At 57.0% G+C, this 22,132-nt stretch overlaps 1 protein-coding gene across 1 annotated transcript in view; it reads right to left on the reverse strand.

Annotated features, from left to right (window-relative positions):
* ATP2A3 (ATPase sarcoplasmic/endoplasmic reticulum Ca2+ transporting 3) overlaps positions 1-22,132 on the reverse strand; it is a 37,499-nt gene extending 15,367 nt beyond the window's left edge. The window contains exons 1-14 of the mRNA XM_077165582.1: positions 21,842-22,132; positions 10,480-10,497; positions 10,187-10,269; positions 8,555-8,659; positions 8,249-8,387; positions 7,929-8,009; positions 7,763-7,848; positions 5,839-6,303; positions 4,668-4,759; positions 4,398-4,500; positions 3,455-3,586; positions 2,987-3,112; positions 1,917-2,135; positions 1,465-1,800 (exon numbers count right to left, since the gene is read on the reverse strand). Coding sequence (XP_077021697.1) covers positions 1,465-1,800; positions 1,917-2,135; positions 2,987-3,112; positions 3,455-3,586; positions 4,398-4,500; positions 4,668-4,759; positions 5,839-6,303; positions 7,763-7,848; positions 7,929-8,009; positions 8,249-8,387; positions 8,555-8,659; positions 10,187-10,269; positions 10,480-10,497; positions 21,842-21,959 — 2,103 coding nt within the window. The 5' untranslated portion in view covers positions 21,960-22,132. The remainder of the gene's footprint in view (positions 1-1,464; positions 1,801-1,916; positions 2,136-2,986; positions 3,113-3,454; positions 3,587-4,397; positions 4,501-4,667; positions 4,760-5,838; positions 6,304-7,762; positions 7,849-7,928; positions 8,010-8,248; positions 8,388-8,554; positions 8,660-10,186; positions 10,270-10,479; positions 10,498-21,841) is intronic.

A 22,132-nucleotide genomic window follows, 5' to 3' on the forward strand; every position in this document is an offset into this window, starting at 1 on the left:
CCCTTCCCCCTCCCCACCGCCCCCAGCTCAGCCTGCCCCGAGGAGGCAGACTGTCGACAGAACCAACGGGGAGGCCAAGGATGAGCCTAGAAGCTGGACTGGGGGTGCCTGGGTGGTTCGATGGTAGAATGCTCACTTGTCAAAAGACCCAGGCTTGATTGACCCAACCCAGGCAACCCCCCAAAAAAAACTTTAAAAAAAGGAATTGTGCTGGGGATAAAACTAAGGGGAAGGTAAGGAGTGCAAAGACAAAGTCTGGGGGAGATCAAACTCTAAGTCCTGACAAGATGATGAGGTTAGGGAGGGGACGAAGTTAGGTCGGTGGAGAGCGTGAGTAAGGAATTAAGGTCGGGGACGGGACAGAATATGAAATGGAGCTCGGGAACAAAGTTGAGACCAAGTTGGGAATGAGGTCGAGGCGGTGGCCCAGGTCAAGGGTTAGGTGTTGAAGTCAAGGTCAAGGTTGGTGCCAAGGTGAATGAAGGTCAGGACAATACTGAGATACGGGCTCAAGCTGAAAATGATCAGATTAAGGTGGAAGTCAAGTCAAGGTCAGAGGCCAGGTTAAGGTCATGGCACACATCAGGAATGACGACAGGGCAAGGCTGAAGCTGCAGTCAAGGTCAAGACTGGAACACAGATCAAAGTTGAGGTCAACGTAAAATATTGGTTTGGGGGTGGTCAAGATCTATTTTAGGGTCCATGCTAATCCTGAAACCTGTATAGGATTGAGCCCAAAGTAAAGGGTTAGATTAAGGTTAGGGACAAAGTCAGTACAGAGTTCAAAGGTAAGATTAAGAATCAGGTTAGAGTTGTGGTCAAGCCAAGGTTGGTAGCCAGCTCAGTAATCCAGATCAAGGCTGGGCCACAGGTCAGGGTTAAGTCAAGGTAAAGAGAATGGGTTAGCTTGGAGGTCAACATTAGGGGTCAGGTCAGGAGTTGGGTTAAGGTCAAAAATCAGAACAGTGTTGAAAAATGGGTCAGGATCAAGAATGAGACAGAAAAAAAAACTGGTTCCAAATGAAATATGCATCCAATATGTACATTTACCAAAACTCATCAAATGGTGCGTTTAAGGTTTCTGCATTTCATAGTATATAAATTTTATCTCACACAGAAAAAAAAAGAACCAGACACAAATATTCTCTAATTAATGGTGTGCATTCTGAACTATATGGGCATAGAGCATACTGATGTTTGCATCTTACTTTGAAATGCATATACAGAAAAAGATGGATAGCAAGATGGGTGGATGGATAAATATATGATAAAGCAAAATGTTAATCACAGGACTTAGATGTGATTAGGTAAAATCCTTTCAATTTCTCTGCATTTGAACATTTTTGTAATAAAACATTGGGAAAAACAGGAATGAGGCAGAAGACAATGCATGGGGTTGCTCGCTCCAAGCTCTGTGGCGAGTGGCCCTCCGCTCCCCGCCATCTTCCCAGTCTTGGCGCTTACCATGGCGGTGACCTCATGAAAGGACTGCAGGTTCTCCACAATGCGGGACTTGTGTGCGGGCTCCACGCGGGCGAAGCAGCAGGCCACCTGGCAGGCATGGCGCTGCTGCTCCGGGCTGAGGTCATCGAATTCGCGGCCCGTGTAGGCCTTGCCCTCCCCATCCTCCATATCCCTGAAGATGCCAAGCCGGCGGCAGATGGCCACGGCCGTGCCTTTGTTGTCCCCTGTAATCATGACCACACGGATGCCCGCCCGGTGGCAGCGGGCAATACAAGCTGCCACCTCGGGCCGTGGCGGGTCCAGCATGCCCACGCAGCCCACGAAGGTCAGGTCCATCTGGAGGGAGGGGGCAGATGCAAGCTGAGCCTGAGCCCATCCTCAACCCGCTGTCTGCCCAGCTGCTGCAGGGACGCACGTGGCTCCCGGCGCCGAGCCCCTGCCCCGGCACCCACCTCGTACTGTATGAACTTGCTGCAGTCGTCCAGCCGCATGTCCTCCTTCCGTGGGGGCGAGTCCCGGGTGGCCAGCGCCAGGCAGCGCAGCATGTCCGAACCTGACCCCCAGTCCCGGATCTTTGCCAGGATCTGCTCCCTGGAGGTGGTGTTCAGGGGCACCGTGCGGCTCCCCACGCGGACCGAGCTGCAGCGTTCAATCACGCTCTCAGGAGCCCCCTGTGGAGTTGACAAGAGGTGGGGGGGAGGCAGGGGTGAGATGGGGAGGCAGCCTCGTCACCACACTCCTCCTGCCCCACTCCTTCGACCCCTCCACCCTGCCCACTGAGGGGGAAAGTCGCCCCGAGGACGCACACAGCGAGGCCTGGGCCAGAATCCACTGTGAGAAACCCCAGAGTGGACCCGAGTGGCTCCTCCGCAGCCTCGGGGCCTCACCTAGGACCCTGTCCCAGTCTGGGCCTCTGTGCAATAGATGGCACTTTCCTTTTCCAGGAAGGTCACTCCAGAGGCTAACTTTTTAAAGCAGCAGAAGCTCCTTCATGAAATGAAGGCTTTTCATTTCAAAAGGCATTAAACCAGTGGGGTGAAGTTAGGCCATGACTCCTACTATAGCTTTGCAAGCAGCAATAGGAGGTGCTGTGGACAGAAGCCAGGGAGGGAGCTGGCTTCTTTCCCTCCCTGGGACTCAGTTTCCAAAACACGCAGTACCGGGGACAGAAACCAACCATCCGAGCCCCACCGGTCAGAATCCGAAGGGTTTCTGAGACCAACCAACCTGGCCCCACGGTTCAGATGGGAAGGCCGAGGTCCACAGAGGACGGCCCCAAGGTCACAGTGAGCGGGCCTTGGCACCCCGGCCCTGGCTGTATCACCACCAAGCCTGGATGCTGTGCGTGGCCCCCCTTGGCAGGCTGACCACCCTCGTTCTGGATTCTTCCCCTCCATTATGGGCCTCACGCTCCCCTTAACCTCCCGCAGCTGCAGCTTCTAGAGCTTCAGAGGAGTGGCCACCAGGTCCCCCAAGGATCCCGGGTCTGCAGGAGCCCCAGGCCGGCCCGGCGGGCCCCCACCTTCACGAACATCTTGCTGCCCTGGCCTCCCGGGGAGGGGCGGGTGGGCGTGCAGTACACCGACATGGACTTCCGGTCCCGGGAGAACTCCAGGGTGAACTCTTTCCGCATGAGCTGCTTGATGACCTGTGGGGTCCAGGCAGGGCAGGGCACCAGGGGTGAGCCGGCGCCTCCTGCCTGCTCCCTCGCCAGCTGCCCGGCCCCGAAAAAAGCCTCTCTGCCACCCCACTCCTACTCCTGATGTCCAAGGCTTCCACCTCCCTTTCCGACCTCAGGGGGTGCCCTCCCCTCCTCTCAGCTCTGGTCCAGCCTGAGCCTTTACCCCTCTTTTCTCCCTGGCCACGTCTGCGGTTCTTCCTCCTTCCAGAAGTGCCCCCACGACAGAGCTCCCCTCTCTCCCTTCTCCAGGTGACCAGAAGCCCCAGCCGTGACGCCGGCAGCCTGGGTACCCCCCGCCCCCCCACTCACGGTGTTGCAGGCCCCGGCGCGCTCCACGGGGGACAGGGCCCGCACGTCCGTGTCGAACACGTTCATCTTCTCCACCAGGCAAGTCAGAGCCGTCTCCGTGGCCTCCCCCACCTTCTCGTACACGCCCTTGGCCTGGGGGGGCCCAGGGTACAGGGTGATGAGGCAGCCGGGCGCTCGCAGCCCAACCCTGGAGCTGCCTTGGCCAGAGTTATGCACAAGCTCCTTGCATGGCAGCCTCTGGGCCCTGACCGGCCCGGCTGGCCTGTCTGGGCAGCGTCAGGCCCTCGGCCCACCCTCCTTTCCTGGCCCTCTCCTCTCCCTGGTGTCGAGGACCGACCCCTCCCTCTCTGCTCACTCCTTCTCGGCCTCCTTTACCAGCTCCTCTTTCTAGGCCCAAACTCTGCTGTCTAGCCCCCGCTCCTCCCCTCCCACTGTCTCCCCTGGGGCCTCTCAGGCCTCTTGCTTCCGCCACCTTCCGTGTTCTCAGATCACCTGCGGCCTCTCCCCTGCGCTCCAAACCCCTTGTCCAACTGCTGCCTGCGGGACCCCGGTCCCTGGGATCCCCTCAGCCTCCTCTCCCTTTTCTCATGGCTCCAGCAACAGACCCACCCAGGGCAGCAGCCACGGGCTATCCTGACCTCTGCCCCCTTTCTCACCCAACCAGAGCCCAGATCCCACGATTTTCAGCTGGGAAATCTCTCTCCAAACTACGCCTCACCCCCCAACCCCCGAGGGCCAGGATCACCTACCTGGCTTGGGCCTGGCCGACCACACTGGGCTCCCCGGCCCCCATCTTGTCCTCTGCCTGCTCTGCTCCCCCGCCCCCGCAGGAGACGTGGGTGATCTTTTGGAAACGGGGAGCTTGGCCATCTCACCTCCCTGCTCAAAACCCCTCCGGGGCTCTCTGCGGCCCTAAGCCTGGCACCAAGACTGGCGGCCCCACCTCATTGTAGTCCAGCGCCGAGTCGTTGCACAGGGCGCAGATGGTCGCCAGCTCCACCAGCCCGTCGAACTGGCCACAGCGCACGGGATGCTCCCCCTGTCGCCTGCGGATTCCCAGGTCAAGAGCAGGGCCTCGGCCTCACCCCTGGGAGTGAGGGGACCCCAGCCCGATGGCACCACCCCCAGGAGACCCAATGCCAGCTGGCACCCCCTTGCGATTCCCCCTCATAGCAAGGAATCCCCGGTCCACGCCCCCTCACCCCACACTCACACTTCGCCCTCGGGGGCATACGTGGTGCCCGAGATGGTGAATTCGTGCAAGCGGCAGGGGCCGGTGGCTGTGGCCTCGGCTACCACGAACATCTAGGGACAGGAGGGGCGTGCTCAGGGAGACCTCGGGTCGCCTCGCCCCCCCAGAGCAGCCGGTCTGAATAAAGCTTCTCCCACCCCCACTCTCCCACCCCCACTCTCCCACCCCCACCAGGGCGTGGAGTACAAGAGTACTGAGAGGCCTCCCTGCTCCTGGGGACAGGCCTCTGGCAAGCAGAGTCAAGATTCTCTGCCCAGCATCCAGCAAGGTCTCTACAGCTCCCCTGTACTGTCTCACAAATCTTTTTTTTTCTGCCAAGGAACACCGTGTTCAAATAAAGTCCCACGAGGAATTTTAGCAGAGCTCTGGGTCAAAGGGGGTTGCTAGCTAGAAAGCTTGTAGGTGCCTCCTTCCCCGCAGCAGCTGCTGCTGGGCTTCTGGGAGGCCTTAGGGTCTGGGAATGCACAGCCCAGGTTCCCAGGCCCAGGGCAGGTTGTGGGAGCAGGGATGAGGGGGGAGCCTGGACCTGGTAAGTGGAAACCCTCAATCTTCACCATCACCCCACCCACCCCTCTCTGGGTCCAGAGGAGCCCTCTGCCCCATAGGCCTGCTAGTGTCTTAACCAGAATCCCTGGAACATGTGGGCTGCAGGCCCAGGGTGTGGCATCGAGCACCAGGGAATGACTAATTCCTGCCTTGGCCTGGGGGTCACCGGAGCTGGCATACCTAGTGACAGAAGTTGACTGTAGAGAGTCATGGTGGGGAAGGATAGAAATGGGGTCAGGCTTTAGTGTGGCTCAGGCTCTGAGGCTGTGCTTGACCCTTTCCTGTGTCCTTTAAGTATACCTGGCAGGGCGAGCAGACCCAAGCTTCAGATGAGGAAACTGAGGCTCACAGATTAGCAGTGGCCTGCCCAGGGCCCCCAGTGACATGTGTCCAGCCAGGCTATGCCTGTGGTCTGCTCTGATTCCATGAAAACCTGGACCTCCTCCCCAGTGAGGGACAGCCCACAGGTCCTCCCCTCCATCCCGAGCCAAAAAGGAAGTCAGGCAGAGGCCCAGAGAGGGTGCCCATCTTGGGCAGCATCACACAGCAACACCCACAGGGTTGCAGGCTGGCCACAGCCACTCACCTGGCAGACAGACATCTGGTTGGTGGTGAGCGTGCCTGTCTTGTCAGAGCAGATGACCGAGGTACAGCCCAGGGTCTCCACGGAGGGCAGACTCCGCACGATGGCATTCTTGCGTGCCATGCGCCGCGTGCCCAGCGCCAAGCATGTAGTAATCACAGCTGGGAGGCCCTCGGGGATGGCGGCCACGGCCAGGGCCACAGCGATCTTGAAGTAGTAGACAGCGCCACGGAGCCAGGAGCCACCATGGGCCGGGTCAGCGAAGTGGCCAATGTTGATGACCCACACGGCCACACAGATCATGGAGATGGTGTGGGACAGCTGCCGCCCAAACTCATCCAGCCTGCACTGCAGCGGTGTCCGCTCCGGCTCGACGGCCACCATCTGGCTCCGGATCTTGCCCAGCTCCGTGTGCAGGCCAGTGGCCACTGCCACACCCACCGCCTTGCCCGATGCCACATTGGTACCCTGGGAGGGGCGGGGGAAGAGCTGCAGCCACCCCTGCCAAGCCCAGGACCTCCGACTCCTCCATAGCCCCAGCGCCTGGCACAGAGGAGGCACCAGGGCCAAATGTGCTAATCTGATCAACAGCACAGCGTGGGCACCAATTTATCAATAGGATTCGTAAACAGCCGATATGGCCACACAGAAGCATGCGGCTGACTGTGGTTACTGGTCAATAGTCCATACATATTTCTAGAAGAATCTAGAAAATCTGAGCCTAAGTCCCTGCATTCCCAAGATCTTAGTAAAATTCTCCAAGTCCTGGTGTCAAGGATGGTCAGCCTTAGGCCTCAGTGTTCTCCTCTGTAAAATGGTCCAACAGAGGCCCAGTTAAATTGGTGCCCTTTCAAAGGGGTGCAGTGTCCCACAGTGTCTAGGATGGGGAGAAGGTAGGAGCTGGTGCTAAGCTCAGCCTCTCTCCTTCTGCCCTGAGTGATGCAGGCCTGGTCCCCACTCCCATTTGCAAGTTTTGCAGCTAAGGAAAGGGCCTCCAGTAGCCAGACCATCTTCCTCAGAATTTTTGTGACAGCTGCTGACACTTGAACATGCTTCTAAGAGTCTCCCTCTTCACCCCAAAGCAGCCTGTCAAAGGCTTCCATGCAACAGCTTATGGCGTCCCTCTCAGGAAGAGTTCTGGGTGACATCACTTGCCCCATTTGGGTTCACATGGGGCAGGAAGGTTCCCTCTTGTAATATGGTGCCCTGAGCCACTGCCTGGCCAGCCTAATCCTTTGTATGGACCCTCAGGTCCTAAAACTCTCTACGCTTGGCTCCAGGCTGTTGCTGGGCAGCCTGTAAGTACAACTTGTTAATTCGCTCAGAGGCCAAGGGGCAGACCCCTCCCACCGGAGCTGAACCCATCATTTTCCCCAAGACGTGTCAGGCGGACCTGGCATCTTGCCTTGGGCTCAGTCTTTCAGTCTGAAAAACGGACTATTCCCACCACTCTCCAGCAATTTTGCAACCCTCTTCCTTCTAGAAAATTTTTTGTTGAGTGATTAGATTTTGTCCCTCTCCAGATTAAGGCAGGAGAGCCAAGCAGATGAGAGGAAAAGCTTTGGGAGCCAGAACGACTGGGTTCCCAGCTCAGCTCTGCCACTTGCTGGCTGTATGACCTTGGAAACTTAACCTCCCTGCACCTGTTTCCTTGTTGGAAAATACGGATTACAGGAGCCCCATTCCAAAGGTTTGTTGCGAGGATTAAGATAACATACGTAAAGGGCTTGGGACAGTGTCAGGCACTTAGGACAGTTTCAGCTCTCAGCAAACATGAGCTATTAGTATTAATTTGCACATATTGCCAATAATTGATGAGGCTCTTTCCATTAGGCCTTCAATTGATTGATCTTAATGTTATTCCTTTTATGATTATTGTCCAGACAAACGCCCTGGAAAGACCCCCGCCCTGACCCCAGGGACTTACGGAGAACAGCATGTTCTTTTTGTCCTGATTCACAGCTCTGGGGTCCGGGATGGCATCTGTGTGCTTGGTCACAGACACGGATTCACCTGGTCGTGGGACCCGAAATGAGAAACCCCACGTGATGGCAGCCCCTCCCCTGGCCCGGGCCTCGGGGCAGGGGGCTCACCCGTCAGGATGGACTGGTCCACTCTCAGCGCGGTGGACTTGATCTCGACGAGGCGGAGGTCGGCCGGCACTTTGTCCCCCACTGTGAGGGGAATGGCCTGGCTGAGGCTAACCCTGGAGACCACTCCCCACCCTGGGAAACCCAGGAGGCTCCCAAGAATCCACGCTAGGGCTTGGGACCCCTTAGCTAGACCCCTGCCCTTCTGGTTGCCCTCTGGGGAGACGGGCCATCATCCTGCTGGGTATACAGCCAGGGTGGAGGCACAGAGAGGGACGGGGGCCTCCAGCACCCCCTAACCAAAGGCGATGGCCCCGGCATACCCGCCACTTCCACGATGTCTCCGGGGACAATGTCCCGGGCGCAGATTCTCTGCACGCCGCTGCGGTCCGAGCGGACCACCTTGCCCATCTCGGGCTCGTACTCCTTCAGGGCCTCGATGGCGCTCTCGGCATTGCGTTCCTGCAGAACACGGGGGGGCAGGCGGTCTGTCCCTGCGGCGTCCCCCGGAACCCCCCTTCTGAGGGACATTCTCAGGGCTGGGATGGAGCTGGAAGCAGAAGTGGCAGCAGGGAGATCCTAGCCCCACGCGAGAGTCCGGGAGACCCCTGGGGCCCCAGCCCACCCACCTGCCACACGCCCACAATCGCGTTGGCCACGAGGATCAGCATGATGACCAGGGGCTCCACGAAGGCTGTTGTGGTCTCTTCACCCTCCTCGAACCAGGCTAGGACCTGGAGGAACAGAGCTGGTGAGTTCAGGCTACGTCATAGCCTAGGGCCATTTCTCTTTTCTCGCTGCACCCTGGATCTGCTGTCTACTCCCCTGCTTTGGAGAAGATACCCTCGGGGAGCCCTGGGCTTGGAGAGGGCTGCCCCGAGGAGGCCTGGACTGGCGGGATGAATGGCCCCTGCAGGCAGTGACTGCCACAGCCCCCGCCCCACCCAGGCCAGCTTGCTGGACTCAGCGCAATTGCACAACTGCTGGCGGCAGATGTCACTGTCTATAAGAAGCTTGTGGTTCTCAAAGTGTGGCCCAGACCAGCAGCACCTGGAAACGTGTTAGAAGTACACTTCCAGGGACCCATTCCAGACCTATTGAGTCAGAAACTCTGGGGGTGGGACCCAGCTACTTGGGTTTAGCAAGCCCAGGTGATTCTGATGCAGCGTCTGTCTGAGTTCCACGGGTCCGTGGAGGCCTCGGAGGCAAAAGACCTGGCTCGGGGCCCATTTCTACCTCTTGACTCCAGTGGGAACTTGTCACTCCCCCTCCACGGGCCTGTGTGCCCATCCGTACAGTGAAGAGGCACAAACACTCTTTCGGCTTGGCTGTCGTAAACACGGACAGACTTTATAAGAGTCCCTGGTTTCCATAAGGGGTCAAGAGGGTGAGAACCAGCTGGCACAGTTGGCTGGGTGGAAAGCCAGGATTAAATATGACTTTAGCAGAGACTGGCCGGAGGGGAGGAGTCCCACCCAGGGCCGGGCCAGCCCATAGAGCAGATCACCTGCTGGGGTGAGGCCAGGAACCAGAATCCTGGTGCCCAGTCTCAGGGTGGCCACTTCCAGCCCCGAGTTAATATTTGGGTCTCTGCTGCTCAGCTACCAGTGACAACCACGGCCTCCCCCACTGCCTCTCCACCCTGGCCCTGGGACCCACCAGGCCCAGGTGGGGTGTGGGCAGCAGGAATCGGGGAGGAGCGGCAGTCACGAGGAAGCAGCCCCCGAGACCTTCAGGAGTGCCAGGAGTCAGAGAAGGGACCAAGGCACTAATTCTCAGCTGGAGGCAATTTTGTCCCCTGGGGACATTTTTAGTTGTCACAACTGGGGGTGCGACTAGCATCTGGTGGGCAAAGGTCAAGGAAGCTGCTAAACATCCTGCAATGCACAGGATGGCTCCACGCAACAAAGGAGTATTGGTATAAAATGTCAACAGCACTGCGGTTGAGAAATCCTAGGCTGAGACAGGGAAGGGCAGACCCAACTTGTGTTTCCAGAGCTCGCTCTGACAGCCAGTGTGGATGGGGGATTGGAGGGGCCAGGTGGGAGCTGGGAACCCAGTGGAGGTGGCCGTGAGGGGACAAGCGAGGGACACCTAGGGGGGAGGTAGGGGGCCAGGGAGAGCCAGGGAGAAGGCCCAGGGATGCCCGCCCTGGGACAGCGCTGAGAGGACAGCCCTGACCCCAGAGCCTGGGCTCTAAGCACGGCTGGGACCCGGCTGTCCCTCCCGGGTCCAGGCTGTGGCAGAAGGGCCCCACTTACGAAGGAAACCAGGGCAGCCAGCAGCAGAATGCGCACCAGGAGGTCCTCGAACTGCTCCAGCACCAGCTCCCACAAGGACTTCCCTGGGTACGGGAGCAGCCCGTGAGGCCTGGGCGCTGACCGATGGACCTTCCCACCCCCTCGGAGCTGGGATGGCCTCAGAGACCACCTGGCCCACTCCCCACCCTGCCGTTCTGAGAACCAGAGCCCAAGACCCCTGGAGGCCCCAGGGGACGATGCTGGAGGGCCTCGGAGGCTGACAACCCTGCAGCCCACCCTGGCCTGAGCCTCACCTTCCTCGGTCGGGAGCTCTGCAGGATCCAGGCAGCCAGGAGTCATGAGGAGACAAGAGACGTTTGGATTAGAATGGGGTCCAGGCAGCCCCCTCGGGGCGCCCACCCAGGGTGGTCTGGACGCACCCCTACAGCTTCTGAGGTCCCCCGGCCTCAGGACAGATGGTTGGAGCCCAGATGCTGCCAGCCCCCCACCCCACCCCGCTCTGGATGAGGAGGGCTGACGCAGCCTGGCCCACCTGGGGACAAGACCTGAGTCAGGAGGGACCTTCCAACCCCTCCCCCATTTCACAGAGGGGAAACTGAGGCCTGGAGAAGAGAAGGGAACCCGGGGCACTGCCCTTCCTCAAGCAGCCCCGTCTTCTTCAGCGACACCCCCCACCCTCACCCCCACTACCAGCAAGCCCCTCCCTCCATGAGCCCCTCAAGATGAGAACGTCAGCTCAGACGGCCGCTGCCCCTGGCCTCGGACACACCCGCTCTTCCTGGACCACCTGGGCGGATCACCCGGGAGACCCTGGAGCTTTCCCGATGGACCCCAGCAGCCGGCATCCCCAGCAGTGAGGACCAGCCCACAGTTCCATCCCTGGGGGGTGAGTGTTGACTTGCCCCTCCCAGGCCAGCCCCTTCAGCACTGTCAGTGAAGACAGCGCCCTGCCCAGCGTGCCAAGTCCCAGGCTTCCAGAATGTGTGCAAGTCTCTGGTTTCCAACCCCCAGCAGGACCTGCCACCACTTTACACGCAGACTTTTTATCTTCTATGTGTCTGGAAATGTCCCTTGTACCGGGCAGAGCTGGCTGCCTCGGGGACCTGTCGCCTCTGTGGAATCCTCCCAAGCGCCTACGGGGGAAGCAGGGGTGGGAAGTGACCACCTTATTTCACAGATGCAAGGGCTGAGGCTCAGAGTGGAGAGGCGGCTTGAACGAGGTCCCACGTGGGTAAGTCGGTCTGGATGGGGCTGGGGGAGGCGGGCAGCTGGACCTCGAGGAGGGCTCGGAAGGGCTGTCCCCTGCCCCGCCGGGGCCCCTCCCAGGCCAAAGCCTAACGGCCCCGCCTCCTTTCGCCCCTGGCCACTCAGAAGGACAGTGTCCCGCCCCCACAGCCTCAGCGTCACCTGGGGGACTGTTAGAAATGCAGAATCTGAGGCCCCACCCCAGGAGGGCTCTCTCCTCCTCCTCCCTCCTGACACAGGAAACAGGTCCTTGCATCCGACCACCTGTTTTGGGCTCATGCACCAGCAAGCTGTTTTTGTTTTTTTTTTTTTTCCGTGGGAGCCTCTCCCGGGTCACTGGATTGGAAGTTCTAGGGTCTGCATCTGGCAGCTGATCCATGGAGAGTACAGAGCAGTCCACTGGGCTGCAGGAATCCAGGAGGGAAACATATAACCTAAAAATACACTTTCTAGCCTTTTCTCCAAAGCCCTATTTTAGGCAACGGCTGACATTTTCCGTGGAAAATGTAATCTCCAGTGTCCTGAGTTGAGATTAAAATCAAACAGAGTTTTTCCTTCTGATCTATTTAGCTGAAGCGAACAGGAAAGGCAGCGGGGGGTGGGGGAGCACGCCTGCTTTCTGGGCCAATTCTCCAATGGAGCAGGGTCCTTTGGAGGTCATCTTGGCTATGCCCCAGCCTCTGTAAAGAATAGTGCCATTCCATGACACCCTCACACTTGCCTTTGCGGTCTCCTACATCCCTCACTCCTGGGGTATCTTGACAGTTCTGGAGCAAGGAGAGAGTTCATCCGTAAGTCTCATCTGCATCCCTCCTGCAACCCATCCCTGTGTCAGGTATGCGGCCCTGGGACACCATGTTCCTAAGATATTTATTCTGGGCATGGGTGAGCAGTGGGCTTGGACGGCACGTCCTGTGTCACCCACACCAGCTCTGATTCCCCCACTAAGTCACCTTTTCCTGCCCCAGCTGGCCCTCCAGGTCTCCTTTCTCTGCCTTCCCCCTGGATCTGTCTCCCACTTGCGCTTCCCACAACCTGGCCCAGCATCCTCTCTGTGGTGGTCATTTATGCCGTGCCCCCAATAGTTCTGATTCTCCCTCCTATGGGTGCAGAATAGGATTGCACTTCTTGCCCTCTAAGTGAGCTGCAAAAAAGAGGCGAGGAGTGTGAATTCCAGGCTGGATGTTTGATTGCGGGTGTGAGGCTCTCTAGAGGAGCACTGTGCACTAGAACTTTCTGTGATGATGGATGTGGTCTGTATCTGCGTCCAACACGGGAGCCATGAGTCACGTGGGGTCAGTGAGCTCTCGGGATAAGGCTCATGTAACCGAAGAACTACATTTTAAATTGTACTTAATTTTCATCCATTTAAATTCAAATAGCCACCCGAGTCTGATGGCTACCTCACTGGCCAACGCGGATCTGCTGCAATTTGTCCCTTTGCTGCCCTCACCAGCAACCTATGAGATGGCCTCTGTGTCATCAGCCTGGGTCACAGAGTAAGGAAAACTCAGAGCCCCCAGCTGACCTGCCACTGGCAGAGAGTGCGAATGAGAAATGAGCCTCTACCACCTGAAGCCAGTGAGATGTGGGGTTGTTACTGCAGCATAACCTGGCTGATCCTGACTTGACAGTCCTTTCCCCCTCTAGACCTGGCTTCTACTGCCAGGTTCCCCTTCCACTCTCCACACCCCCCAGGAGGTACAGCCAGCCACTGAGCTTGCATCGGATGCCCTACCCACCCCCTCACGTGGACCAACGCAGGATTCCAGTTCTCCCTAAGCACTGACTCCCTGGGGGGTGCCACGTGGATTGGACTCCCTGGGCCTCATTTGGAACATGGGGCACCCACCTCCACCCTGAAGGGCTGCTGGGAGAGTAATCACCATCATCATTAATATTATTAACAAGAGTCACATCTACTGAGCATCTCTTGTGTACCAAGCAGGGTGCCAGGCGCTCTACCTGCATTATCTCTAGAGAATAAATGGGAAGACATTATGTGCCAGGCAGGTGTCAGGATATATTAAAACAACAGCAACTGGTGCTGACTGTGTCAGACGCCGTGCTGACTCTTTGTATTAATCTCTTACAATTCTCAAACCAAGAAGGAGGATACAATTATTATTTCCATGTTACAGAGGAGACCACTGAAGTCAGAGAGGCTGAGTAACTAACTGATGGTCACACAGCTGGGAAGTTGCTGGCCTGGGTGTGTTTTAATTTTTTATTATCAAACCAAAACATACAAAAATGAACATTCTTAACATATAAACGTTCCGTGCATGGTGTACACTCAATGGCTCACAATATCATCACATAGTTGTATATTCATCACCATGATAATTTTTTGGAACATTTGCAACAATTCAGAAAAAGAAATAAAAAGAAAAAAGAAAAACTCATACATACCATACCCCTTACCCCTCCCTCTCATTGATCACAAGTATTTCCATCTACTCAATTTTTTATCATCCCATAATTGTATATTCATTATCATGATCATTTCTTAGAACATCTGCATCAATTCAGAAAAAGCAATAAAAAGAAAACAAAATAAAAATTCATACGTACCATACCCTTTAACCCTCTCCTTCACCAACCACCAGCATTTCAATCTACTAAATTTATTTTAACATTTGTTCCTCCTATTATTAATCCACATGTTTTACTCGTCTGTCGATAAGGTAGATAAAAGGAGCATCAGACACAAGGTTTTCACACTCACATAGTCACATTGTGAAAGTTATATCATTATACAATCATCTTCAAGAAACATGGTTACTGGAACACAGCTCTAAGTTTCAGGCACTTCCCTGCAGCCTCTCTAATACACCTTAAATTAAAAAGGGGATATCTTCTTTTGTTGCTCAGATGTGGCCCCTCTCTCCAGCCAACACAACGAGCAGTCTCACCACCCTCCCCCTCTCTGTGTGGGACATGACTCCCAGGGATGTGGACCTTCCTGGCAACGTGGGACAGAGATCTTGGAATGAACTGAGACTCAGCATCAAGGGATTGAGAAAACCTTCTCGATCAAAAGGGGGAAGAGGGAAATGAGACAAAGTGTCAATGGCTGAGAGATTCCAAACAGAGTTGAGAGGTTATCCTGGAGGTTATTCTTATGCATCAAGTAGATATCACCTTGTTATTCAAGATGTAGTGGAGAGGCTGGAGGGAACTGCCTGAAAATGTAGAGCTGTATTCCAGTAGCCATGTTTCTTGAGGATGATTGAATAATGATACAGCTGTCACAATGTGACTGTGTGATTGTGAAAACCTTGTGTCTGATGCTCCTTTTATCTACCTTGTCAACAAAGGAGTAGAACATATGGAATAAAAATAAATAATAGGGGGAACAAATGTTAAAATAAATTTAGTTTGAAATGCTAGTGATCAATGAAAGCGAGGGGTAAGGGGTATGGTAGGTATAATCTTTTTTTTTTTTTCCTTTTTCTTTCCGCTGTTCGTTTTATTTCTTTTTCTATTTTCTTTTTATTTCTTTTTCTGAATTAATGCAAATGTTCTGAGAAATGATGAATATGCAGCTAAGTGATGATATTGTGAATTACTGATTATGTACGTTGATGTTTTATTTTGTTTCTTAATTTTTTAATTAATAAACAATTTTTTTAAAAAAGGGGGGGATATCTATATAATGCATAAGAATAACCTCCAGGATAACCTCTCAATTCTGTTTGGAATCTCTCAGCCATTGACCCTTTGTCTCATTTCACTCTTCCCCCTTTTGGTCAAGAAGGTTTTCTCAATTCCTTGGTGCTGAGTTCCAGCTCATTCTAGGATTTCTGTCCCACGTTGGCCTGGGTTTTGAGCTCAGGCAAGTCTTGCTCTAGACCCTCTACCTGAAATTTCTGTCCTAACTCTTAGGCTCTCCTGCCTTCCCTCCCCCTGCCCCCCAAACCCCCCATCCAAGATCACCTACTGTCTCATGTCCTGACTGTTAGGCTGGATGCCCTCATCCCATCAACTGGCCCACCCCTCTGTAGTGGCCGCAGAGTTCAGTCAAATTGATCATCTGGAAAGCTCTCTGCTGTCCTCACAGGTGATGTTTTGAGGGTTGCTAAGCCCTGCCTGCCCAGGCCTGGTCTGCTTCAAAGGCCAGTTCTACCAAAACCCTGAAAGACCCAATTCTCCTGTCACATCAGTGAGTCCGGGCTCTGGACGGAGCCCAGGGGCTGGGAGAGGTCCCTTACCCCCAGCCCCAGGCATTCCTAGAAGATACTGGTGACCCCTGGCTATCCCCAGACTTTGCGGGGGAAGGGGGGGCGCTGAGCTAGCTCCCCTTGAAATGCTGGCATTGGGCCTTCAGCAGTGCTGGATGCCCCATTTGCTAAACAGAATAGTGCCCAGGCCCTACCCCCCTCTTAGTGCCGTCTCCTGGACTACAAGGAGCAGACGAGAACGAGCAGGTGCTGCTTCCTCCCAGTGCCCAGCCAGGCCAGGCTGGGGCAGGGCGGCCCCCACTAGTCTTGTCTGGGGCTCTCCCAGCCAGCCCGTCCCCGCTCTGAGCCACCCCTGCCAGACCAAGATGGCCCAAGCCCACCGAGGCCCAAAGTGGGGCTGGCCAGGAGGAGCCTGGGAGTTTGCTTGTGGGTCCTGGGATCCAAAGGGGATTGTTAGGTCAGGGGAACAGGGAAGGTCACCATGACTCGAGCTGTGTAAAATGTGCCACCCCTTCTAGACGTCACCTAACCCCCTTGCTTAAAAACCGCCTGCACCGGGACCCAGCAGCGAACCCACAACTCCCTGCCTGGAGTTCTGTGAGCTCTGCCCGGGAGCGGGAGTGCAGGAATCCGCTCACTCTACGGTTTTGTGGTCTGCCTCTTCTCTCTTTCACCTCCTAAACCTTACAGGGATGTGATCAGAGAAGCTTCGTGGCTTAAACAAAGACTTTGCACCAGAGGACTTGAGTTCAGATCCTGCTCTATCTCTCGGTACTCCTGTGGCCACAGGTAAGTCACTTCCCCCCTTCTGTGTGTTGCTTTTGCCATCTGCAAATGGAGTTAATAGTAGTGACTACTTCCTACTGCCACTGTGAAGATTAAATGGCACGACGTACATAAAGCACTTAGGGTAATGCACAGCACACAGCCCCACGCTCAAAAAGCATGAGCCATAACCATAACAGTTACTGCGCTGTCAGCTCCCCGACAGCAGGACTGTCCTCTGCAGCATCTGCAGCACCTAGAACGGTACCAGGCACAGAGTAAGTGCTCAATAAATACCTGCAAATGAATGAATCGCCTCCCCCTGCCGCCCACAGACCTTCAGTGGCTCTCCACAGCCTACAAGATAAAAGCCGAGCTTAGCCCGGCATCCAAGGACCCAGAAGGTCTGCCCTAACCAGCCCTTCCGGAACCACTTGTGTATCTTATTATTTATTTATTTTACATGGGCAGGCACCAGGAATCGAACCCGGGTCCTCTGGCATGGCAGGCAAGCGTTCTTGCCTGCTGAGCCACCATGGCCCCACTCGTGTATCTTAGACGTCTGTCCCTCTGTCCAGTGGGACCCACAGGACTGCCACCACATCTGCTCATTTTACTCAAGCTTTTACTCCCAGATTCTGTCCGTGCCATTCCCTCTTTACACAGTAACCTTCTTTATCTCCTTGTGGAAATCCAACACTCTCAAGAAGTCTTCGCTGAAGAGCCCCCTCCTCTGGGAGCCCTCCCAGACCCCCCACCTCATCACCCTGCCCTACTCTCATGGCTGCGTGACCTTTACCGGTCATCTGCGGTGGGGCTGCACCCCACCCGATGGGGCACCTCCAGGCCAGGAGGGTGAGTCATCCTGGGGCACATGGAGCCCTCCCAGCAACTGTTTACTCAGTTGTGGCAGGTTCAGGCTGGGCCCGGGGCTGTGGGGCGGGGGGTGCACGCACCACCTGCTCCCGTGCTCCCCCCTCAACTCCTTCCTTCTTACAACATTGGAAACTGGTATTTCGGCTTCTAAATATGGGCTCCCGCCAGGAGAGGTGCTCACTCACCAAGATCTTCCTCAAAGGTAAATTTACAGAGCAATTAAGCTGTCACTCCCAGGGTCAGGGCCAGAGCCAGTGGCTGGGCAGACTCCGCCCAGCCCACCTGGCCCTGCCGTGTCTCCGGGGTCCACCTGGACTGCAGGGTCCACCTGCGTCCCTGGCTCCCCTGCTCTGCAGAGTCCAGTGGGCCCACCTGGTGCTAGAGGCCAAGGGTTTACTCAGCATCTGGGTGCCCAGCCACACCACGGGACGGACCCAGCCCTGCCTCGGGCAGCCCCTGCTGCGAGGGGACGAGAGAGTCCAGCCGGGGCAGGTTTGCTACTTCCTGGGGGGCGAAGGGCCAGAGGATGCTGAAGCCTAAACAACCTTGCGCTTCCAAATCCTTGCAGGTAAATCCTTCCTCCTTCCCCCACCTCAGATCCGGGAGTGAATTACGCATCCTGCAAGGCCCTGGGGATCTCCACATCTCTGCCCTACTAAGGAGGACAGCAAGGCCAAGGAGGGGTAGTGGGGCCGTTTGGCTGGCCCCTCCTCCCCCCTCGCCTTCCTCCTCTTGGCCTGGTTTCCCGAGTTCCAGCAGTTAGCTGGGACCTGGCTGAGAGCAGGAGACACAGCTGGCAGGAATCCAAATCCGGACCACCGCTCCCACCTGGCAGCACCCCCCACCCAAGGCCTCTGCACCCACCATGCAGGTGGATGGTCTGAGGCTCAGGTCACAGGCCCCGCTCACCCAAGCTGCCATGCACAGAGACCACCGTGGGCAGCCCCCTGGGAGCGCGTCTGACTCCCACACGGCACTCTGCACCCAGCTCCCAGGACCCTCTAGGCCCAGGCCCGCTCAGCAGGACATGCTCAGCCCAGTCTGGCCTCTTTGCCCCCCTGCATTTCGGACAAAGTTGAGCAGTCAGTCACAGACCCAGGAAATCAACCGGCTCCTGAACCTGTCCAAGGGTGCCAACCTGATTTGTAAAGGGAGAAAATAAACCTATGAGAGGGCACTCTTCTATCAGATCAGCACTGATCAAAACATTTGATTACACACGGCGGTGGCCAGCTTGTGGGGAAGCAGGTTTGGGGACAGCCTTACAGAGAACAGTGCGGCAACAGCTGTCAAAATTAAAATACACACGCCCTTTACCCCGGCAATTCCACTTGAGGAATTTCTCCTTTAGCGATATTGACAAGTATGTGCAATGACGTGGGGACAAGGATAGTCCTTGCCACGCTGTGTGCGGTGCCAGAGGCGGCAAACAACCCAAGCTGGAGAAACCCCGGGACAGTCATGCCACAAAGTCCCGCAGAGCCAGGAGGACGCTGGAGGACGCCCCACGTGGTCCCCTCTCTCACGGCTGGTCGGGAGGAAAAGTAGGGGCAAAACGTACCTAGATACACCTCACGTCATGTCAAAAAGATCAGAGGCCAGAGATCCAAAGGGAACAATGAGAATGGGTAGTTCTGGACAGGGTGGGGGCGAGCGCTTTACTGTGCACTATTTATACCCTTTGATTGTTGTACTGTGTGCAAATTTTAGTGAAAACATACACTTTAAAAAGAGTAAAAAAAAAATTGCTCTAAGAGGCAGCAGAGCTCTGGGCCCCCTAGGCACCTGCAGAAAAAGGTGGGCTCAGAGGGGGGTCAGGGGGCTCCAGGTCAGTCCTGCTGGAGCCTCGGAGGACCCATCAGTGTCACAGGGCTGGGACACTCTGGGAGGGGCAGGGGACTCCAGACTGGCGCACTGATGGACTGCACTGCTGGTCCCGTCCCCTACCAGCTTGGAGGTTTCTGTCTGCAGGAGGAGGGAGGAGGACAGGAGCCCCAGCACCCCCTTCCCAGTCCCCGGGACAGAATTTGCAAACTTCAGCTCTGAAACAAATGACTTCTGTGTGGTTTCCAGCGCTAACGACCTTTCAGGTGCAAGGCTTCAGGGGGGAGGGGAGACACTAGTCTCTGGGGGTTCAACCCCCACCCGGAGGCCACACCCACCCCCACCACCCAGCTTCTGGCTCTGAGCTCAGCCCAGCCCCCTCCACCCTAGGGAGGTGGGGACCTCACTGAATACTCACAAACAACCCTAACAGATGGGTCTAGCATAGCCCCACTGAGAGATGAGGAAACAGATACAGAGAGGCCAAGCGGCTCGCCCAGGATCACACAGCTCTGAGGGGGCGCCTCACCCCAGGGGCTAGGCCTGAGGCGACCCTAGGACATTCCATGCCATCTCCTCCTCAGGCCAGGGCTGGGTCCTGGAGGTTGGGGAGAAGAGGGGGCAAGAAGGGGCAGCTGGCTCCCCTCCCCTCAGGACTGCCGGAGCCCTTCCCGAGGAAGATGCCTCAGCGATGGGAGGGAAAAGCCTCTGGGAGCCCGTAGGGGCTGCGGGCAAAGCTGGGACAGCTGCTGTCCAGCTGACCCCAACCCCTGGCACAGGTACCAACGCTAGGAGCCTGTGGAACCAGTATCCCCTGTACAGACAGGGAAACTGAGGCACCCATAGCAGCTCCACCATTTACTTTGTGACCCTGGGCAAGTTATTTAACCTCATGATGTCTCAGTTACCTTCTGAGCGCTGTTTTGGGGTAGATATGAGAGAATAGATGGAAAGTGCTGAGAACAGCGCCCAGCACCTATTAAGAGCTCAATAAATGTTAGTTTTTGTTACTACTACCATCAGCGCACACAGGAGTCAGAGGAGCCCAGCGATGGCCCTCCCAATTTTATTTCCCAAGTCACAGTCACCTCTCTGGACCCACCGACCACGCCAGCACCCTCACCGATCACGCCACACAGATGTTTAGGGGCCAGGACACCCCGAGATTCCCCAAACAGCAAAGGGTGAGACTGGGGCTTACTCCCACCCAGTCAGCCCCACCCTCGTGAACCAGCGACAACATGGGGGGCCAGAGAGAAGAGGGGCCTTGACCAAGGCCGTACAGGACAGAATCTGAGGGATTCTGGGCACAGCTTCAAGTGCTGGGTCTCTTGGAAATCAGGACTCCCATGCTGGAGCCCACAGTGGGCTGTGGGACTTCAGACCTTACCTGCCCTGACCCCCAACCCCACTTTAGGGTCGGGACACAGACTCGGCTGCCCTGCTCTCCTGTGGCAACGACAATGTCCCTGCCAAGTCACTAATGGGGGATATTAAATAATATTTATCTCCCAGTTCCTCCCACAGCTCCACTAAATATAGCAACTAATTTTTTTTGAAAAAGGATTTCTGCTCCAGAAAGATAATATTTATGTAAGAGGTGGTTTTCATAAACCAATATGAAACCCAAAGCTCCCTTTCTGACAGCTCTTCGCAGTTTTCAAGCACCTTCCCCTCTGGGGAAAGAGGAAGCCAGGGCGACAGGCCAGCTGTGAATGGTGAAAGGGTGAGGCCCCAAATCCCCAAGGCTGGGCTTCCACTGCGGATTGCTGGTGGTGGTGGGGGGCATTAGCTCTGGACTCCCCACATGCTGGTGCTGGGGGGTGAGTGTCCGGGGTAGTAGGTCCTGTCTGGAAAGGGCACCGGGAGGGGACCTCTACACCTTCCAGCCTCACAGGGACTCCTTATCGCAGCCCAGCCACATGGGGACAGTCCCTGGAGGCAGCCGCTGTGCCTTTTGGCAAAAAGGAGAATCCCACCTCCCCTGAAGGGTGTGGAGAAGAAACAGCACCCTCCGACCCAAGCAGCAAAGCACCAGCTTGGGGACTCCCTCTCTGCCGGAGAGGGGCAGGAGCCACGCCAGGTCACTGGGTCAGGGAAAGGCCTTCCCAGGAGATTCCCCGAGGCCTTGAACCCGCCACCCTCTCCTGTCCCAGTGGTTCAAAGCACCCCCCTGCCCCCCCCAGTCTCAGCCAGCCACATCCGCCTGGGGTTGTGGAAAGAGGAAGACCTGGGGGAGGGGGCGGGAGGGGGCCACACCAAAGCTGCCGGCCGACAAGCTGCACTTCCCGCACTTTCTTGGACGTTTTATTGAGCCTTTTTGCGGGAGACCCTCGGGGCCAGCCGGTCTCAGTGTCCGTATCCGCACGAGATGGGCTGCTTTGCCGGGCGGCTCGGGGGTTCTGCGCAGACGGCAGATGGGGGTGGGCTAAGGCTTGCACGGAAGGACGGGGAAGGGGCTGCGGGGTGGGAAGGGGAGGCCCGAAGAACCGCGCAGGTCCCAGGGCCTGGAGGGAGCGGAGCTGGGGGCCCGGCGTCCGGTCTCCCAACCCGGAATCCCCTCCCCCCGAAGGTGGCCTCTCAGCTCCGCCGGGTGCCCCACAAACATCTGAAGAGGTTTCCGGAGCCCTCGCTTCCTGCCCGTCCCCGGGGACCGTGGGCCGAGGCGGGGAAGAGGACCGCTCGGCCGCCGCGGTGCAGGGGGGGAAACTGAGCCTGGAGCGCGCGCGGCCCCCGCGGCCGGTCCGGCCCGCACTCTCACCGTTGGGGCCGTAACGCTCCCGCGCGCTGGTCACCTGCTCCGGGCTCAGGCCGGCCTCGGCTGTCACCGAGAAGCGGCGCAGCACGTCGGCGGCCGGGAGCAGGTGCGCCTCCTCCATGCTGCCCGCCCGGACGTCGGCACCGTCGAGGCCGCCTCTTCGCGGGGCTACTGCGCGGGGCGGCGGGGACTCCGGCCCGGGTGGGCGCCGCGCGAGGCCATGACCGCGTTAGGACCTTCCCCCGACGGCAGTGGCGGCAGCGGCCGCAGCCCGCGCCAGGATGCTGCGCCCCA

Source organism: Tamandua tetradactyla, chromosome 6, assembly GCF_023851605.1.
Source record: "Tamandua tetradactyla isolate mTamTet1 chromosome 6, mTamTet1.pri, whole genome shotgun sequence".
NCBI lineage: Eukaryota > Metazoa > Chordata > Mammalia > Pilosa > Myrmecophagidae > Tamandua > Tamandua tetradactyla.